The following is a 21,479-nucleotide window of genomic DNA, read 5'->3' as shown; positions in this document are numbered from 1 at the left end:
TAATAAGGTACCTGTGGACTGGCAAGTGCCTCTCACAAAAGATCCAGGTCTCTCTCTAGTCAGGGAACTCCTTCATATACAGGACTAAGAACCAACCACGGGGCAAGAAAAGTGAATGGATTTAAAGACGCAGTATCTTCTGGGGGAAGGTTCTAAAGGAAAGGGAATGGTTAACATGGGATGTCAGTGAAAATCAAAACTGACCTCCATTTCTGGCCTCAGAGACCGGAGATAACTTTTGAGGTCCCCCCGGGTCATCAGTTCCATGATGACCAGCGTCGGCTGGCCCTGGGACACCACGCCCAGCAAGCGCACCTGTGAGGAAGGACAGAGAGAAGGGCTCAGAGGGTGAGGGCTGCCCACGACTGCGGCTCTCCCACCGCTGGGACCATCTGGCCCAGAGCAGAGCCCGTACGATGGGCCACTGGGGCTCACGGGCCAGCCCTGCATCACATCCAGAACCTTCATGTGCACAGTGTCTAAAGGAACAGTGGGGTGATGGGGGGGATCCCTACAGAAGACAGGGCGAGACAGCAAACCCACAAGTGTGCTCCCCAACACTTGGGGGCCCTTCTCTTACCACGTGGTGACAGTTGAACTCCTTCATCACCGAGGCCTCGTTGAGAAACTCAATCCTCTCGCGCATGCTGGCGGACTCGTTCACCGTCTTAATGGCCACCCTGGTCTCAGGCTCATCCTTGACCACGCCCTTGGCGACACCTTCGTAAACCATCCCGAAGGAGCCCTGCCCCAGCTCCCGGCTCATGGTGATCTTCTCCCGGGCGACCTCCCACTCGTCAGGCACGTACACTGGGGAAGAAGAGGCCAGAACTGAAACAACGTGCTTTGGGCAAACTCCAGGCCAAAGAGGGCAAGATGCCACTTCCTAGAGCCCACAGAGGAGAACAGCAGGAGACAAGGATATGGCTTGTTCTGGAATCTCCCACAGGCTGTGGATTTCAGCAAGGCCACTGTACAGTCAAACACTAGAATTTCAAGTCCTCAAGGAGTTCTAGATAATTCAAAGATACCAACAGCATGTAAGAACCAGAAAGTCGTCCAATTTGAGACGTTGCTATAAGTATAAAATTCATGCTGGATTTCAAAAAACAATGTAAATATTTCAATAATTTTTTTACTGACTGCATATTAAAACTGATAATATTTTGGATATATTGAGTTAAGGAAAACCTTATCAACATGTATTTCACCTGTTTCTTTTTCCTATTTTATATGTGGCTACTAGAAAAATTTCAGGTTTCTTATGGGACTGGCACTCTATCTCCATTGGCAGCTCTGCTCTAGTCTGGACAGTTTCTCTGGCCTTGCCAGAGACCCTGGGGTGATGGATGAGGTACGGAAGCAACTGAGCTCTGGCACCGAGGGGCATTCAGTGGTGACCAGCATGGAGGGACAGCTGATGAGCAGAAGGGCCTCCCCAGGGCTTAGGCCTGGGGCCTGTGAACTCAGGGACCTCCCACCACTGGGGTGAGGGGCTGGGGGGTGGGGCTTGGTAATGACTAAGCCTGAATATGATTTCCTGTCCAGCCTATGCTTCTGGTCAGATTCAATTTGGTTTAAGAAAATAAATAAGTAATTCTAGGCAGGAGGAAGGAGAAAGAAAGAGGGAAAGGAAGAAGGGAGGAAAGAAAGAAAACAAAACAGAAGATCCATCCTACCACTCTGATGGGTAGGTGAGAACTAAAATAATATCAACCTGCTCTACATCTCCATAAGAAATTTCAATTATTATCATATTCTTCTAATGCTGTGTGCTTACGTCCTTGCCTGAGAGGGGAACCCTTGGCATGCTCCACTGGTAGGAAAGAGGTGGTCCTGGCTTAGAAATGCAGAAGGACTGAGAACCTGGGATGGCATCTGTTTGCCTTAAGGCTTTCAGATGTTAACCGTGGGCCTGCGGCTGGATGTAAGAGAAGCAGTGGATTGACAGCTATATTCCGACACCCCCAAGTCCCAGGTATCTACCTTTAAGTGATGTCTTAAAGCAAAGATGTCTATACATTAGGCCCAGGAGATACCACCAATTTACACCTCTAAGGAATTTCCAATAGGGACTATGTTAATCAATCTAGAATTTTCTTTCACATACATTTTTGTATTTCATAGTAGGTATGTATGTGTTCAGGAATTTCACAAATGGAATTACAACCTCCATATGGCTTAGACAGCTTATAGCCCTGAAGAAGGGGCTGATGCTCACTTAGGAGAGTAAGTATGCAAGACAACCCAGTAGATAAGACTCTTCCTGATACCCCTCAGAAAGTATAAAGAGACACTGTATATATCCATTTATCTCTGAAAATCCAGGCTTGCTTTTAACCAGAATTAACTATGTAACACACCACGAAACATGGAGTTAAAACCAATCACATTCATTCCCTGGGAGGTAGCTGAAGTCAATACTCACAATCCTTTCTCTCAATTCAACCCAATAACTCTGACTTTAGCCAGCAGTCCTAAGCCCTGCCAGGCAGGAGAGGTTTACGTGCACAATGTTATCAGCGTTTCCCTGGAGGGGATTTTCAGTGTACTCTGGAGAATGGTGACATGCAGATTAGCTTCTGGAGAGAGAAGTTTTTAAAGCCTTTTTGAACTGCAATGTCATTTTGTTGCCCCTTGAGGAAACTAGCTATAAGATGCTTGTCAAAAGGCTGAATAAAGTAAGTTCAAATAAGGTGACAGTCTTCCTACCTGTTGGCCTGGGTGACAGTAAGTTTTGTTTGTTTGTTTTGTTTTTAAAGAAGCAAGAAATATTATGAAGGCACTCTGGAAAGACACAAAATTTGAATTCAAATCGCCGTTAGTGTCTGATATGATTGTATTTGTGCTCTCTCTAAACTTCCTGGATCCTTCACAGTCAAAGCTACAAATGCCAATCTTCTATGCTTTATTTCAAAACCGAGCAGATTTTTGCAGTAGTCTTACTCCAGTGGATAGAGCTGGAAGTGGCCTTGCATTTTCCTTACAAATCCCATTAAGTGTGTGACGACTCCTCACCTTACTTGATTAAAAAAAAAAACTATTATTTATTCAAACAATGCATAAAAATTGTCTTGCCTTTTTTTTTTTTTTTTAAAGAAAAAGATCCTCTCCACAAGTAACTACTCTTTTAAGTTTGGTGTGTATCCTTCCAGAACATTCTCTTATATGTACACACACACACATACATACAGACATGTAGGTGTGTGTGTACATATATATGTCTTTTAAAAATACAACTTTGTGAGACCTTTATATAAAGAAGAATAATGTCCTCATTATTCTACCTTGCTTCGCATTCAGAGGAGTCTGCTCTTGATTGGCTTTATTGTAAACACAATTTGAATTAGAAATTATTAAAGAAATCACAGTAATAAAACTTTACACACTTATATAGTGCTTTTAAATTGTTTTCTCAAAAAAAAAAAAATTGTTTTCTCATTTGATCAGGATGAGCAATTAGAATAATCATGACTCTTTATTTCACGTCTCCTGCACACACACTTCCACTTCTGAAGCATGAGCGAGGCAAACGTGTCTTCTAAATACATCCAGCCGATTCCATGCACTTATTTATTCACTTGACAAACCCTGGCCAGCTGCTCCTGTGGGCCAGCTTGCCGGTCTCCCCAGCCCCCAAGACCTCACAGTCCTTCCCCACAGCGACTGCATCACATGTCAACAAGATGCCAGGGGCTGCCTCATCCTGATTTCTCAACTGCCTAGTTCTGTGACCAGGGTGAGATTCTCCTCTGAGCCTCATTACCCCACTGACAGACAGAAGAGCAACAGACAACCCATCCTATAGGGATGCAGGGATCAAATGGGATGGCATTTGTGAACGTCTCTAGCAAAGTGCCAGTCAGTGGTACCCAATGACCAATGTCTCACCCCGACTTACTTTGAAAAGTTAGGATTTTGGCAAACTTGGAAGACAAGACAGCAAATAAGGAAAAAAAAACTTCCAAGTCAGACTGTCTCAGACGTTTAACTAAATGGCTCTCATGAGTTACTACCAGAGGGAATGTGAACAGGCCATGAGGGTAAGAATCGTTAAGACCCCAGTCAGGAGGGAATGAACAGAAAATCTCCAAGATACAAAAATCAGAGAAGCCGTAGTGATCAAAGACAATTATAATGACATGAAACTCAAGCTGAAACTAGTTTAAAAGGACTGTTTTGTCAGCTGCAGCATATCTTCCAACTGGATGTTGACAATTATATAGCTTTTTTCATTCTAGCATAAAATTTCAAGCAATTAAATAAATGGATTACTGTGCTGGCCACATTCATCTCTGAAGCCCATTTTTCCTTGGGGCAGCCCAGACAGTCCCAGAATTTTTGACATATTCAGTGAACTGCTCAAAACATTGGTTTAAAAAAAAGTGTTAATGAAGATGGATCTGAGGCCAAAGGTACCTCAAAATAATGCAAATCTCTTCCCCTGAATTCGTAACACTCCCCAAAGCTCCTGAGCTGGGACCCCAGACAGTGACTGTAGTTTAGAAGCTTACCATCGGCTGCACTGAAGTACTCCGGGTTCACAGAGGCATACAGCACTCCGTTCCCCAGCCTGCTGTTATTTCTGTCAAAAAGGATGAAATTCAGGTTAGAAAAAAAAAAAATCCCCACATACTTTCATATGTACTTTCATCTTTGTTACCTCAGTTTTATTTGTTCTGATTCATTAAGGACCGGGAAGGGGTGGTGGAGGTGCTGTCAGGACAGCTCCACCACACTTGCTAACGCCTCTTTTGGCTTCTTCAACGGCCTCAGATTAGAGCTTTTTAAGAAACATTTGTTTCTTTACTTTGTTGGAAATTGAAAGGCTTATTTGATGGACAGGGTTAAAATATCATGTTTGAAAAAGCTTTGCACAAGCAGCGGTATCTGTGATGGGACAACCAGTGTGGGGATGATCCAGACTCCGAAGAAAAAGTCTTCTTCTGTTGTTGAATCATTAGAAAATATTCTCTTTTTTCTGTACATTTGATTGGAAAATCAGGTTTTCTTTTTTTTTTTTTTTTTTTATAAATTTATTTATTTATTTATATTTTTTATTTTTGGCTGTGTTGGGTCTTCGTTTCTGTGCGAGGGCTTTCTCCAGTTGCGGCGAGCAGGGGCCACTCTTCATCGCGGTGCGCAGGCCTCTCACTGTCGCGGCCTCTCCCGTTGCGGAGCACAAGCTCCAGACGCGCAGGCTCAGTAGCTGTGGCTCACGGGCCCAGTTGCTCCGCGGCATGTGGGATCTTCCCAGACCAGAGCTCGACCCCGTGTCCCCTGCATTGGCAGGCAGATTCTTAACCACTGCGCCGCCAGGGAAGCCCCCGAAAATCAGGTTTTTGTGATCCATAAGATAATTCCTCAAACTTCTCAAAAAGTTCATCTTAACTTGGGTTCAAATCATCAAAACAGTCAGACACAGAAAGTATCTGAACTTTTCACCAAGTCACTCACCTTTTTCTATGGAAGACGTACAGCATTATAACCAACCCTCCTACTATCAGCAGAACAGCAATGGGCAGAGCGATGATCAGATGGATGAAGTTTTCATACGTTGCTACAGAAACAAATGGGAAACAAGAAAATGCCACGAGGTGAACAAACTGCTCGTGTCATTTGTTTATATTTAGCTGGGAGTATGGATAAAAAATCCCGAGAATTCCTTTATTGCCTATCATGAACTAGGAGTTCTGAAGGTAAACAGTATTGTACATAAAAGAAAAAAAAAACAAACCCTGAGTTATTTGTAAAAAGATTAAATAAGTGCCGATGGAGGAGTAAAGTCATTTTTATTTTCAAAGTACAGTGTATTCTGAAATAATAGTTCAAATGATGGATTCAAGTAAAATAATCTTTGTAAACAGTTTGATGACTATTAGTGGAACTGCATACATTTGCTAAAAAAAAGAATAGATTCTTATGTATTATAGTGCTCAAGCTGTACTGACTTTTATCTGTCTTAAGACAGTTCCACAGACAATTAAAAAAAAACAAAAAGTAACTGGATGGCACCCCTTGCCAAAGCTGCTCTGAATACGCCCCGAACATCAGAGTCTATAGTTACAAGTCTGAGACCACAGGGCTCCTGCCTGCTCATCACCATCTTCAGCTCTTAGATGACAGATGCCAGGCTGGACGCTGATCCACACACTGGAAAATTCTGTCAGACGCTGGTAATCAACACGTCCATAGGTAGCATAACAACCAGACAAGTGGACCACACATGCTGCACATATGCAGGGAGGAAGGGAGAGGGGAAGGGAGTCAGGGGAAGCTCGCCAAGCACAGAGGATGGTTGGAAATGATACTGGAGAGAAATCAGGGCCGGCTCCTAAGGGGCCTTGTCCAAGCTAAGCACTTTGAACTTCATTCTGCAGATTAAGCGGAACCAGTGAGAGCTCTCCAGCCCCACAGTGAACTGGTGGGATTTGTGTGGGAGAGATGGCTGTGCCTGAGGACAGCCTGGAAGGGCTGGCAGCGGGGAGGAGACCCTGCCCTGTCTGGTGAAGCGGGTCGGGGGGTGCCCTGGGCATGTTCTGCATCACTCAGCTCAGACCTCACCAAGGAATCACCGCTCCTTTTCTATGAATGAGAAAGACTCACAGAGATGAACTGTCCTCCCCAGGGTCACACATGCAGCTGGCTGGCCATGACCTAGGGATTGGAACCCAGGCTTCCGGCACCCCGGGCTCATGTTTTCCCTACGAAGCAAGCGCCCTGGAGGCTCTGAGCTGAGGCGGTGGTGGTGGCTATAGAGGCTGGATTCCAGAGGTATTTCAGAGGCAGAATCAATGAGATGTGGGTTTGAATGAGAAGTGGGTGGCAGGAGTGAAGGAAAGGGGAGGGGTGGCTGTGAGGTTCCTGGCCTGGGTGGTGGGTGGATTACGGGGTCACAGACTGAGCTGAGGAACAAAGGATGGAGAGAGATTTTGAAGGTAGCAACTGTGATTCTGGTTTTGTGCACGAGGCGTCTGAATTGCCTGTGGGACACCCACGTATGTGGAAATGAAGTTGGAACTCACTGGGGACCAAGTTACATCTATTGTAGATCACCCATCAGTGATTATTCTGCCACTAAACACTACTATTATTATTACTCTGTGAGGACTATTAAAGCTATTTTAATTTTTTTAATTAAAGATATTTTTATCAAATAGCTCTAAAAATGGATACAGGCTCCTGCATTTCCTAATTCTTGAAAATACTTGCAAATTAACACGGACTTTGGGAAGCTAGCGAAGTTTCTTTTTTGCCCCCGAGGACTATGTCTTCTATCTCTATCACTTACACTACTGGTCAGGTTGTACCCTATTCTTTTTGAGTTTCACATTTCAATGGGGACATGGAGAAAGTGGAACACACCCAGAGAAGAACAAAATGACTGAATGGCTAGAAAATTGTTCTATGAGACTGGGCTACAAGAAAAGGCCCCAAACCTGAGATTATTTAGTCTGCTGAAGAAAAGCCTAAGGAGTAATTTTAATAGTATTCAGGCACATGAAGGGTTCCTAAAAGGAGAGCAGTTGCCAGAAAGCTTCCAAAGCTTCCATCTCCTCTGAGGATTGAACAGGAGGAAGGGAGACTCAACCACAGCAGGAGAGAATCTTGTCTGACACAAGGAAAAACTTCCCAACGGTAAAGCAGGCACGCAGATTTAATTTCCCCATGGTGTATGCCAACTCCTGCTGGAAAGATGCCATCAGAGCGGCTCTTGGGTTTCCCACTGGCTCCCGGCACTCACAGGGTTAAAAACGGGGGAGCAATGGCAGAGAGGAACCTGTCGTCTCTGCAGATAAGCCAAGGTCACTGAACCCCAGAAGCCAATGCTGCTGTTTCAAAGAACACAGCATCACGCTAGACCTCTAAACCTAGGCTCTGTTCCTCAGGGATGGATGTGGAAAGGGGAGGAGAGGAGAAGAGAGAAAACAAAAAACTTCTTCGGGGAGGGCTCTGGGAACATTGTGAAAGTTCCAGCGCTGGAGTGTGTGGCACCAGCCAACTGGAAAGAGTAGGTAAAATGGACCACATGGAGAATTCAGACTATTTTAGATGATGGAATTATCTTCTTAAGCATCTGTTTACCCCTCACACAGCGCCAGGCTCATCAAATGCTACCTCAAGGTCTGCAATTCTATCCCCGCACATCCTTTTTCTGGTATCTGTCACTGTGTAGACTTCCAAATACCATGCATGTCTTTGACTAGGCGCTAACCAGGTGGACTGCTGGATCGACTGAATCCTGAATTTAAAAACTCAGACTCCAGACCAGAGTAGCACAGATGTGGACACCAGGAGAAACCAGAGCAGTGGGAACTGCCCACCTGACCCAAAAGTAGCACCACTAAGCAAGGCGGGACTGCTTTTTCTCACGGAAGCAGTCATGAATAGTGTTATGCCAGATTTGATCCCATTATCTGAACATGAAATAATCTTAAAAATTTCGTTTCTAATACAAAATAACAGAAACTCAACATGTAAATAATAAGGGATATTTATGTCACCAAACGAAAATACTGAATTTTCTTGGCCAAGCAAGTATAGTGCCCTTGTGCTCATACATTTTACAAAACTCACTTTTAAAATCTAAAATCCTCGCCTAGAATGGCCTTCTAAGAATTCTGTCTTGTCGATGGTTTGAGCATAAACTCACCACATGGCCCAGTCTCTGTGCCAAGCAGGGAGAACTGCGCGTTTTCAAAGTGTGTTGCTGCTTTAAAAGTGCATCTGTTATTTTACCGCTGAGCAGTGACAGGGGTGATGCCTCAGCCTGGGATGCTGTCACGGCGACTCCTGCTCTGGAGCAGGCTGGAGCAGAAGGCCCCCAGGTTTCTGTCACCCCTTAGGATTCTAAGCCCTGGGTCGGAGCCCCAGTCAGCATCCCTGACGAGGCAGGAGGCAGAATGGTCAATTCAATGCTTTGTAAAATGCTTTGGACATAAACCAAGTTGAGAGCACGGGCCCCTTGCTGTCTCCCTCAAAAGAGGGGCTCAGACCATCTCCCTGCCCATCAGATGAGGTAGGGACTCCAAGTGTGGCAGCTCCCCAGCCTGAGCTCCTAGATGAAGTGCTGGCAAAAGTGTGACTCTTCTGAAAGGTGGCCGACAGAAATCAGAAAACCAGAGAGCCAGGATGACGACCCAGGTTTCCCCAGTCCCAGCGCCACCTGCTTTCTGTTTTCGCAGCGACTCCCTCCACAAGCCTTACTTTTGGCCTGGACATAGAAGAACACAGGATCAGTCCACGACCCGTTCCCAGAGAGAGAGGTGGCCTGGATCCGGGCCGTGTAGTTCCCCGGGTTCAGCCGGTTTAGCTTGGCCCCTCCATACTTCCTGTACTCCTGTCTGGACACACATTCCCGCTGATCCTGGAGGAAATAAAACATATGTGTCAATTTCCCACAAACACGCCGCCTCGCCTCTCGCCTCTCGCCTCCCACCTAACACTGACCCCAATTTGCAATAAAAGGGAAAACACCCAGGCTTACATTATGGCAGTCCTCCAGTAACTCTAAGCACACCTGACCTTTAACCAAACCTTATTTCTTTAACCAAAAAGAGTTCCAGAAAGATTAAGTTGTTAAGACCAATCTCTAGGCTGAAAGATCGTTTTCTGCAAAGAAACAGTTTCTCGAGGGTGAGGATAAGCCAGCTCCTCGCACACTGTGAGAATTCCCCAAAGAGCATGGAGTTGGTAAAAAGACCTAAATCCTCACGACTTACTCCTTATTTTATTGTTCAAAGTCTTGAGCTAACCAGGAGGTGCCCTGTGTTGAAGTTGTAACACATGCTACACCTGCAACAGAAACGCACCCACACACAGCCAGTGCCCCAGTCTTACCTCGACTTGTGATCCGTATTTTATTTCATACATTAAAATCAATCCATTGGGATTCTCAGGTTCTGGCCATTTTAAAAAGATGGAGTTCTCAGGCCTTGGCTCCCAGGTCACTGGCCCAGGAATGTCATCTGCTCCTTCTGCGCAACAATTGAAATAGGCGATAAAGTTAGATTCGAGTCCTCAGGGAGGGAGAGAAAAACACTGGACTAGCCTAAGAACAGCCTCCCCAATCCCTCGTGCAGGACTGCGGACAGCGGCTGCAGCAACTCCTCCTGACCTGGCCTCGCACACACAGCAGGGGTTTTGGAATTGGAGCAACCTCATGACCTGTAAGTCTCAAGATGCCACCACACCCTCCCTTCCCCTCAGTCTCCCAACAAAAAAGCCTACTCTCAAGTGCAGGAGGAAAATCTTGGCAAATTGAGTCACTTAGGTCTGGTACTCGGCTTCTATGCGATGCCATCAAACACAAGCATCATCGAAAAGGTGCTGAGTGAGCAGAAGCAGCGGCATCCAGCCTCCAAGCCGGGACCCAGATCCTTCACGCTCTGCGTCTGCACGCGGCAGATGCAATTTCTGCGCAGGTGTAAAGGATGGTCCCCGAGCCCGCCTGGGAGGAAGCCGCCAGGAAGCTGGTGCTGAGCGCAAGCTCGCTGCCTTCATCAGCGATTCCTGAAGCTGCCGGGTGAGGCTGGGGTGCCTGCTCTCTTGCTTTTGCTTCTTAAAGCAGTAAGCCAAGTGGTGAGCAATGTCACTGCAAGTTCCAGCTGGGAAACACTGAGAAATCAGCTGGGCTCTGTCTCTCCTGGGAGGGTGAGGAGGCTAAGGCTGGGTAGGCTGGCAGCAGCACGTCGGTGCCAGAACTGCGCCCAGGAGGCCCCGCTCCCAGACTGCAGACACTGTGCTCTGTGCTACCTGCCAGCTCTGCAGGGAAGTGAACCGGGCAGTTCACCCATCCTGAAAGATGGATGTATGGCTGTCTAAGCCACAGGCAGCTTCTAACTTACAAGGGGAAGGTGAAGACCAAACAAGCAGGACCCAAGGCTGCTTGGGAGCGGACCTTGAGGAGCAACACTCAGTCTGAATCAAGGCAGCTAAATGGGGATTTCACTGAAACTTGAGAACTCAGGAGGGACCTGGCAAAAAAGGGCCATGGGAATGCACAGTGCAAACAAAGGAGAAGGAAAAGAGTGGACCCTGCATCGAGCTCCCTGCTCTCGAGTACTCTGTATGGAGAGACTGGGGTGGGAGTGGGGTCACCATGCGTGAACTCCATTCCCTGGGCTGCTGGGCCACCAAGCTGCCTGCAAATGACCACCCGTTCTTTAATAAGCAGGACTGAGACTAAGGGTCATCGTCCTGGGTGTTGGCCTCTGTGTCTACAAATCATAGTCTCCGCTAGGCTGTGAGTCGGGTGTGGGGTGAGCTGGATGACACCGTACCTGCAGGCATGGTTCTTGCAAAGACAAAGTTGGAGGCGCTGCAGCCGAGCTTCTCAGCTTCGTGGTTACAGCTGTGGATATCGATTCGGTACAGAGTAAAAGGCCGGAGGTTGGAGATGACAGTTCTCTCCTTGTTATCCACTCTGCTCTCGAAGAAAGGGTACTCGGTCTCGAGCTCTTCCGGGTCTGTGATGTTGTAGGTGTCCACCACCGTGGTGTTCCTGCTCCGGCTGGACATGGTGGTGTTGGCGACCTGCATGACCTCCCTCCGCTTCCGTTCAGGTCTGCAAGGAAGAGAGAGAGAAATGTGGCTTGTGAGTGAGGGCTTCCACCTCTTTTGTCTTTTCTGTGACTCGAGTTAGAGAAAGAAAAGAAAAATCTTCACCTTGGAATAAAAGGAGCTACTCAGCCCCCTTGCATAAGAACCAACAAATAATACAGGGATTTCCTTCCTCATTATTTATTTTGCTTTCTCTACACTGCAAACCCCAGCCTCAACGTGCAACCTGCCCCCTGGCTCCCCGAGTGGTTACTCGATGGTACCTAGAGGCAAACTAACACCTCAGTCCCCACAGTGGGGAGGCTCAGGGGCACCCGGGCTGTTTCCTCAGAGCTGTTACAGTGGACAGGGACTGGGGAAGGGAGGCCACCCGGGATGCTGTCGGGAAGGCAGGGGGCCAGCAGAATGGCACGTCCCGATTCTCTGTAAACAGCCGCACTTCCACACCGTGTGACCAGCAGCTAATATCGTGGCCAGCTTTTCCCACATCCACCGATGGGACAACTTACTCCTGTCAGAAAACCTTGTTTACTCTTCAACATCTGTTGATATTTCAGTCACTTAAACCAAACTTTGTGCCTTAAACTATAAAGGCAGAGATCAGTGAAAGGCACTCGGCACCAGATACTGACCCCAGAAAGGAACTCATGACCTCAGGCTGCCATCCTACTTCGAGACACATGGCCACGGACAGCAAAGAGCGTCATACTCAACCTGACTTGCCTGGTTTTAAGCTCTAAATAAACTGTTCTTAGAATGAATTGAAAGAAATAAAAATCGTCTTTGGAGAATTTAGTTGTAAACCAGAAAAGCTTCCTTTATGATTTATTCAGCCGTTCTGTTACCCAGACACTCCTTTTACCCGAATTCTGTCGGAAATCGTGTGGACATCAGATGTACGCCTCAGTAGGAGGCATGAAACACCCCAAACGTGAGGTTCATATCAACTGTGGCCCCTCACCATGGGCAAACTAGGGTATTATGTCTGTCCTGTGAAAAGAAAGGACAGCAAGAGCGACTAGACTTCGGAGAGAGGCCATCAAGACCGCAGGGTGGACGCATGCGTTCATCAGGGGAATGTGGTGTAGAGGAAACTTATTTTGAACTCAACAATGCAAACACAAGGCATTCGTGAAATCTGTGCCACCCACAGCTCTGCCTTCCTATCACCTGATCCTGTGTTCTTGGACTGATGAGGAAAACAGGCACTGCCTTGTAACTATCAACAGAAAGCTAGGGGCTCTTCAGTGAAACCTTTCCGAAGCCTGGACTCACAGCCTGAACCTCGGACAGGTCTTTGGGAAAAGACGGCAATGTAGCCGGCAGCCTCTGCTGGAGAATAAACAGATGGCTCCTGCTGGCCTGTCTGGGATGGTCTAAATCCATCCTTTTCTGTGTCCAAAGGAAGTAACACCGGCCAAGCCCCTGCTGGCCCGGGAGGGGATGGACTGTGTTGAGAAGCAATGCAATGAAGGGAAAGAGCCCCAGTGTGTGGGGAGGAAGGGCCAAGCCCCAAATCCATAGTTAGTGAATCAGGCTGGTGGAGAAGTCACTGAACCTAGGTTCTAGTTTTAAAACATCTTTGAGCTCTTTTCCATCCTCAAACTTTCTGATTCTCGAGACCACGCATGATATACAGGATATCTAGACTAACACATGAACTGCAGCCATATCAATCACCCGTGAACAGGAGATGTCACCGGCGGGGCAGGTCGGGAGGTTCCATGGTTTTAACGGCAGGAGAGGAGGGGGCAGAAAGCTGCTAAGTGACCGATAGCTTCATTCTGAAAAGGAAATAGTGCCTCCACTTCCAAAAGGTCTTGATTTCCTGTTTTAATGATTTTTCAAAGTAAGATGTCTATCTTTGACTAGTATACAAATATCAGGAAGGTCACGTGACAGAAAATAAAAGTCTCTTTCAAAACCATTTGCTGCTACAACCTGAGAGAGCTTTTAAGGGCAAAGCAACTTCAGGATAAACAGAAGCTCGGGACTGCTGGTGCCCCTCTGGGTCGGGAGCTGGAAGAAGAGTGATCCCCAGGAGCAAGTACTGGCAGTGGGCTGGCAGCTGGGGCGCCATGGGGGTCAGGAAACGGGCTCGTAGGTACAATGCTGGCCTGAATCTTGCTCCTTTGCCCAGATTGCAGGCATGAGGTTGTTTCTAAACTCTGCACTACAATTTTTCAGGAAGAAAAAGAAGCCATCAGTCACCACTCTGTTTCCATCTCCGTCCCAAGACATCACAAGTCTGCCCTGCTGAATGTCCCTCCACTTTTCTGTTCTTTCTTTCTTTCTTTTTTTTTTTTTTTTTTTGTTGTGGTAAAACAAACTTTTAAAGTTAAAAAAAAAACAACTAACAAAATTTTGTCATTTTAACCACTTTTAGGTGCACATTTCAGTGTCATTAATTACATTCATAATTCTGTGTAACCATCACCACTATTTCCAAAATCTTTCATTACCCCAAACAGAAGTTCCACACGCATTAAGGAATAACACCCCATTTCCCCTCCCCACAGCCCCTGGTAACCTCTAATCTACTTTCTGTTGCCATGAATTTGTCTGTTCAAGATATTTCATACACATGGAATCATACAATATCTCCTTCTGCGTCTGGCTGCTTTCACTCAGCATAATGTTTTCAAGGTTCATGCATGTGGTAGCCCATGCTTCAGAATCGCTCATTCCTTTACAGGGTTGAATTATATTCCATTGCAGGGCAAGACCACATTGGTTCATCCATTCATCTGCTGGTGGACACATGGGTTGTTCTCAGCTTTTGGCTATTTGAATAATTCTGCTCTAAACATTTATTTTCCTCCGCTTTTGTCCCCACTAGGCAGAAGCAGAGGCTGGAGCAGCAGAGCAGACAGATGCCCTGGGGTCGGGCTGCTTGGCTTGGAAAGGCTGTCTTTTGCACGGCTTCACAAACTGCTTGTCAAGCGTGCCAGTGGCTCTCGGTTATGCTTTGAAGTTGGGCCCCTTTCAAAACTGACTCTGAGTCTCTCCCTTTCCCTTCGCTCCTCCTTGGCCAGGCTGGGAGGCTGCAGGGAGGTGTGGGAAGGGCAACCGAGGGCCCAAGCGGAGGGCTCCTCCGCTTGCTGGTGTGTGCTTGGCCAGGTGATTGCCGCTTTCTGCGCCCACGTGCCTCCCGCAGGGGCTGGGCGGTCACAGGGCAGCTGCATCTGTCACCTGTCACACCAACAGCCCCCCACAGCCCAGGCCGTGAGCTCCGGCCCCTTCCACGAGGGCTGAGTAGCTTGGGTAGTAATCCCACCCGCCAAGCCGGCCGCCTACACTGTTGTCCCTCCTCAACGGCCACTGGGTCTTGCTTTGAGGCTGTCGACCTACACACCACAGGGTGGAGAGAAAGCACCAGGACCTGCCCAAGGACCCTCTCAGAGGACACGGTACCTGGGCACGAAGATGGCGTTGTGCAGGAAATTCTCGAAGACCTTGCGGTACTCGGCCTCCTCCTTCTCGGCCTGCTTCTCGGCTTCGGTTTTGGGGCAAGCGCAGCACGGCCCTTTCTCCCCACCACACACTTCGGTCTTGGGATTCTCCGTCACCTCCTCAACGTCGATGGTGCCATCGGCGTACTTCCTGATGGGGATTTTGTCTGCTTGGAAAAGAGTAGCACAACGAGAGCCAAGTTACACAGGCTGGTGAGGAAAGGAAGAGCCATCAGCACCTGGGCTCACGACCACAGCTGCTTCCCGACAGACGGCTGACGCTGACCCCGATGTGTGTGGCCTCGGGGTTTGGGAGTCACAGCCACAGGTGTCCCCTGCCCCTCCCACCCTCACCTTTGGAGCAGTAATTGTGCCGGTAAAGGTAGCTGTCCTGGGGCTGGCGCTGCCACCTCACGATGTAGTAGCTCAGGTTGCCGTTGGGCAGGGAAGGAGGGTTCCACTTCACGATCAGCTGAGAAGAGGAGTTTGATGCTGAGAGTACATCCAGGGGGATGGAAGGAACTGGAAAGGGGGACAAAGGACATTTCAGAAAATGGAACGAACCCAAGATCCTGGCTGTCAGATACCCAGCGCAAACCCACAAGAAGCCAAAAGTCTGATCCCCACAGGAAAATGGCGGTGAACACTGAACACACAAAATGAAAACCGAACCTTGCTTTGAAATTGTATTACTTTCCCTTTATAATATCAGTTCTCTGTGATAACAAACATTACTGAGCTGCAGATGGAAAAGGGTGGTGGAGGCACAGCTAGGGTTGGAATGGATGACTTAAAACCCACAGTTAATGCAAACACTGGACTTTCCTCATTTACTACAGCTGCCATCCTCCAAAACATTTAACGCCAGCAGTTTCAGCAAATGGTAAAACTGACTGACTTGCATTTCATCTGAGATTTTGAATCTCTGATAAAAATGGCAAAAAGCCAAAATGAAAGGGGGAAGTAAAAAGGGTGCTGCGGAGAGAGAGTGGGGAGGGGGGGAGAGAGAGAGAGAGAGAGAGAGAGAGAGTTGGGGCGGGGGGCTTGGAGGAAAAAGTGGTGCAAAGGGCCAGTAAATCTACTGATTGTATAATCATGATTCAATGGAACTATGGAGTCATAACTATGAGAAGCAGTCTAAAAACACCTCGAACACACATAAAGCCCCGATTTCAAGTAACGGACTCTGTTACCAGCAAAAGAACATTGATTTACAGGCAAAGCATAAGAATCTGGTCAATATCTACTTACTATTGCCCCTAAACCCAAACTTGGAGCTGAACTGTGTATAAAGGGCAAATGCATCCAGGGACCACTGAAATCTTATTCTCTTTGGGTTCAGAAAAAAGCATCAATTTTGGTGGATTTTCCAAAGTGCAAAAGACACCTTCGTTGTATGTCACTTAAGCATAATGGTCAGGTAAGCTGCTTTTAAAATTGGAAAGCTTAAGGTACAAAATTTTATATACAAGGGTCTGAACACTTGTAAGGAAGGACACTTTAGGAAAAAGTTATGACTAATACTAACTTTTTTTTTTTTTTAATAAATTTACTTATTTTTATTTATATTTATTTTTGGCTGTGTTGGGTCTTCGTTTCCGTGTGAGGGCTTTCTCTAGTTGCGGCAAGTGGGGGCCACTCTTCATCACGGTGCGCGGGCCTTTCACTGTTGTGGCCTCTCTTGTTGCGGAGCACAGGCTCCAGACGCGCAGGCTCAGTAGTTGTGGCTCACGGGCCTAGTTGCTCCGCGGCATGTGGGATCCTCCCAGACCAGGGCTCGAACCCATGTCCCCTGCATTGGCAGGCAGATTCTCAACCACTGCGCCACCAGGAAAGCCCTAATACTAACTTTTTCTGGGAAAACATTTTACTGAATGCTAGGCCACTTTAGTGCTTCCTAGAATAAGTATTTCAGAAACACACAGCTCACCCCTAGATGTTTCAATAACAGGTGTCACAAAAAAGCCTAGGCCATGGACCAAGTCATTCTCTGTCCCTACCACTTGTGAGGACAGACGCCAAAATAGAGCAAACTGACTCAATTTGTACAGTGCTTTGTTTTCCATCTTTGGGAAAAGGAAACAAGTTTCTTAAGAATTGGTCTTAACAAAGAAAGACTTTTATTTTCCCCAAATTAGCTACAATGAATTACTTGCAAATTTTTAGGCTGAACAACTTGTTCTGTTGCCTTTGAGCCTCTGCTACAACATCCCAGGCCTAGAATCAGAAGCCTGTGTCACATTTATTGATATAAACATTGTGCCATCAGTGACATGATCGTAGCCACTTAGAGGATCATAGAGATGGAACAGGGGAGGGGAGGGGAGGGGAAGGGAGGAGGGGGCAGGAGAACACGAGCAAAAGGATTTCCCCACCAACATTTTTTCCTCACCCTCTTTGCCATTTAGATTCATTTCGTGCCAGTTTATGCGTATTTTAAAACAGCCTACGTATTGTAACAATGGCTATCATCAAAGAATGTTTATCAGTGCCTTTTAAAATGATGTGCATTTCCCTACTTCCAACCTGGTTTTTATATACTTGGAAAATATACACAAATGTTTGCTCTCCTTAGTTCCAGATTCTGGAGTTGAGAAATGAGTTGGTTTGGAAAGCGGAGATCAGGGGAGAAGGAGGCACATTTTCAGCAGTGAAAACTTGGAATGTCCACAACATGGTTCATCTCATGTTTTTTAACTTTTGTCTGCTTTCTTGGAACCCTAGCCACTACAGGATGAAGGTGAGAAACCAGGGAGCCACCTGAGGTAATTGGAACAACAACCAGGGTTTCAGTTCCCAGAGGTCCAACTATCCAAATAAACAAGAAGGGCAGCCTTAGAGGACTGTATCCAGTCTGGGCCTCCCAATGAAACCAACCCAGCACCCTGGAGGACCTGGGCTCACTGGTCCAGGACAGTCAGAATGATAATGGAAGATGGTACCAAGTCCAGAAGATGGCCTGGAAGAGGCTAGGGTATTGGGAGTGAGAAAGAAATATGATACAGTAGTATACATTGACAAGACAGACAAATAAAAGACAGACTGGCCCAGGACAGGGAGAGACAACAGGCATAGCTCAGTGTCAGCCCTCTCACTACATCTTGTCATGAGTGAGGACCCTGAGCTGACGAGGCGTGGGACGACGGGGATGGTGCGTGAATACCTGAAGCATTGGTGCGAATGTACAAGATCTCGCTCTTGGCTCCACGGATGTGGTCATTCTCCACCATGGTGAGGGTCACAGCCTTGACGTAAACGGCATACTGTGTCCAGGGCTTCAGTCCATGCAGTAAAATGCCGGGCTCCACGTCCTTGTTGGGTGGGAGGTCCACATCTACCATGTTCCAGCTGTTGGAGCCGCAGGCATCCTGCCCGTCATACTCTGTGACGTTTTTAAAGGGTCTGAAACACAATCGATGAAGCTCAGAGAATGTTTTAGGCCGCTGACATCAAAGCTCTCAGAAACCTCCCCGCAAGGGCCTCCCACATCATACTTTCTATAATGGGAATTCTAGATAAAACGAGTCATCAATTAGATCTTCATAGAAGAATAAAATTAAGCCACCGGACTCCAGGTCTCACACAGTTCTGTACACACTATAGAATCGAACCCTCTGCCTCAGGAAGAAGAAGTTCCATAATTACTGGGATTGGAAATGCTGCTCCTTAAGAATATACGCAAATGCTCTTTCCCTCTCGTCCCCATTTTTTCACCATTAAGAAGAAACAAGCGTAGTCGTTTAATGCAAACATCATTATTGATAAAGAATAACTTCTGGAGAAAAATGTCTTTGCTACAGAAAAACAGCTTCTCAAATACAGCTTCTAAAATCTAATATGCTCACAAACAATTCTGATTGCTTAAGTATCTGATAACATTCAAATATTTCGTTTCCAGATTATCTCAGACACTAACGTCACTGTCAGAGCACTGGTAGACTGTTAAAGAAGATGATGATTCTGCACAGATGCGGAGTTGGGCAGGGATTCCACGCCTCTCAGATGAAAGGGCCAGACAGCCACTGGCTTCCGAAACAGACATTCACACACCCCTCCCTGTCGTTGTGATGGAAGATGAGTGACTCCCATGTGCAGGGACAATGAATGCCTGGTAATCCCGCATCCTGCTTTTCTCATGGCAATGGCACTCCCAGGGCCCCGGCTCCAGCAGGGGGAAAGGGTACCAGATGCTGCCACTGGTGGCTCTGGTTCCAGCTCCTGGGAAGCCAAGCACCTGGGAAAGGGACCTATGGCATCAAGGTGGGACCTGGGTGAGGAGGGTGACTAAGAGGCCTGGGGGAACCACCCGGATACGGGAGGCAAAGGAAGGAAGGGGGAGACCAAGAAGAGCTGCCATCTGGAGGGATGTCCTGGCTGCCCCGGAAGGCAAATGTCCTCTGAAGGCATAAGAAAAGCCCCCAGTAGATTCTGGGAGAAATTCTGAAAGGTTTGAGACATGGAGGTCAGTCTTTCTCCATTCTCCGTCCCTTGTTTGGAGGGCTTATGACCTAGAGCAGAAGGCCACACCTTGGGAGGGGCCACAGATAGAGTGACCAGGATAGATGATGGACCCACCTGGGGGTCACCTCAAGGGGAGCCGAGCATCCTGAGGGGTGTTCCCAGACTATGGATTAGGGGGGACCAAGGCTGCAATGATATTGCAACCAGGCCCTCCATCCCCATTCATGAATGTTTGGACTGACCTAATTCTCCACAAAACAAGTTTTCCCCTTTGGACTTATTTTATTCAAGCACCACTAATCACCCACTGAAGAATGAAAGGCCTCAAGCTAACACTTTTTTGTTTGTAGCTGCCACTGGCGGTGATGGATGCCTCATGACAGACAGGAGGGTGGTGAGGATGAAGCCCTGCCAACACGTCACCAAGCACAGACACTCACGCTTCCTTGTAGTAGACGGTGAAGCTGATGAGGTCCCTGTAGTCAGGGGGCCGGTACCGGTGCCAGGTGATGATGATGCGGTTCTTCCACGTGGTGGTGGAGGTGAAGTGCAGGACGTCACTTTCACCTGGGGCAGAGGCACATCCATGAGTGACACCCATCTATGTCCTTTCCCTCCACGTGTCTGAGAGGTCACCTGCCCTGCACTATGGCCCTCTCCCCCAAAGCTGTCTGTACTTGCAAAGCCCCTTTTTGGACTTCTCAGTGGCTTTCTTGTTTCTACTAAGGACCCAAACATTGTGCTACGTGGCCTCCAAGGGGCTCGGTCCTTTGTTTAGTACACTTGGTGGCCCTGGACGTGAACCTGTGAGTGATTCCTAACCTGGAAGAGAAGGACCACGGGATGGAGCAAGGTGGCCTTGTCTCTCTGCTCTTCCCTAGGATGTGGGCCACCCAAGGGGCTGGGGAAGGTGAGAGTGGACCTTGATGCTGGGTGGACTCTTCTTAGACAAGACGACACCTGTCTTACAGTTGTGGATATCTGCCCGCTTGCGTCAAATCACCAAAGACAGGTAACAGAGCAGCTGTGCCACAGAGGGGAACTTTTCTTAGTCCGCACGCGGTATCGACACCTTCCTGTGCAAGGACACAAGAACGCCTTGGCGGCTCCAGCTAGTGCTGACGCGCAGCGGGGAATGGATTGAGCGCTGATCAGACCCATTTCACCTGGAACAGCCTCCTGCGCTCTGTGGGAAGGAAGTCTCTGCTGGTGAGGCATGACGGGGATGCTGCCCCGAGCCCCCTCGTGCTCCCGGACCTGATTCAAACTGCGATGAGAACCCGGGAAGAACTGACGACTGCCCCCTCGTGGAGACACCAAGTTCTCCTACGAATTGTCCTTCCCCCCGTGTCTGCCCGACTCCCACTGCACCCTCAGCAGGTGAAGCAGAGGCTAAAGGCAGTTAAAAACTGAGAAGTCTCTGGGGCAAAACGTGATAGATTGAGATGGGGAAAACGTTGCAGCTCCTGCTAAAGTGGTATTTAGAGAGGAAACATGATTTCATTTTCAAAGGAAAATAAATGGCTACTGTATTCATGATCTGACAGGTCAGACTGGTCGACTCTAAGGAGAAAAACACTTTGACAGCACTCCGCTGCATCCGCTTCCGCTATGGTCTGAACGGCGAATGTGGTGAGGGCTGGGGCGGGGCATGTGAGGGAGAAGGCCCTTCAGCTCTGCGTCTGGTTTCTCGACTCTAAAAACTCTTCCTGAGCAACTCGAGTGTCTACCAGGTAAATCCAGAGCCAGCAAAACGAAGTCCAATGCTGACGGTTTCGCAGATTCTCTTGCGCCTGTGAGCGCACGTGCAAATCACCCTGGATCACGTAGATTATTTTTTTCTAATACCTGTCCCTTATCAAAAGCCGATGGTGGAGAGACTATTTTTATAACTTGATCCAGCCACACAGAACCACACCATTTTTAAAAGCAGTTTTACATACAGGGTTAGGTGAGAAACTCACCGCTCAGAGGCAAAACCTTAAAGCAGAAGTCTCATAACCA

The 21,479-nt window shown here is 47.6% G+C and overlaps 1 protein-coding gene across 2 annotated transcripts in view; it reads right to left on the bottom strand.

The window, feature by feature from the left end:
- The window catches only part of IGF1R (insulin like growth factor 1 receptor), a 298,964-nt gene that overhangs the window by 21,718 nt on the left and 255,767 nt on the right, over nucleotides 1–21,479 (bottom strand). The window contains exons 7-17 of one of the 2 annotated variants that reach the window (XM_068557027.1): nucleotides 19,916–20,042; nucleotides 18,178–18,416; nucleotides 15,369–15,536; nucleotides 14,977–15,184; nucleotides 11,283–11,566; nucleotides 9,841–9,977; nucleotides 9,208–9,367; nucleotides 5,458–5,560; nucleotides 4,515–4,585; nucleotides 581–810; nucleotides 205–315 (exon numbers count right to left, since the gene is read on the bottom strand). In XM_068557027.1, the coding sequence (XP_068413128.1) occupies nucleotides 205–315; nucleotides 581–810; nucleotides 4,515–4,585; nucleotides 5,458–5,560; nucleotides 9,208–9,367; nucleotides 9,841–9,977; nucleotides 11,283–11,566; nucleotides 14,977–15,184; nucleotides 15,369–15,536; nucleotides 18,178–18,416; nucleotides 19,916–20,042 (1,838 nt within the window). The remainder of the gene's footprint in view (nucleotides 1–204; nucleotides 316–580; nucleotides 811–4,514; nucleotides 4,586–5,457; nucleotides 5,561–9,207; nucleotides 9,368–9,840; nucleotides 9,978–11,282; nucleotides 11,567–14,976; nucleotides 15,185–15,368; nucleotides 15,537–18,177; nucleotides 18,417–19,915; nucleotides 20,043–21,479) is intronic. The other variant, XM_068557036.1, reaches the window with a different exon arrangement.

Source organism: Eschrichtius robustus, chromosome 1, assembly GCF_028021215.1.
Source record: "Eschrichtius robustus isolate mEscRob2 chromosome 1, mEscRob2.pri, whole genome shotgun sequence".
Taxonomy (NCBI): Eukaryota; Metazoa; Chordata; class Mammalia; order Artiodactyla; family Eschrichtiidae; genus Eschrichtius; species Eschrichtius robustus.
This window is presented reverse-complemented; position numbering and strand designations above follow the sequence as displayed.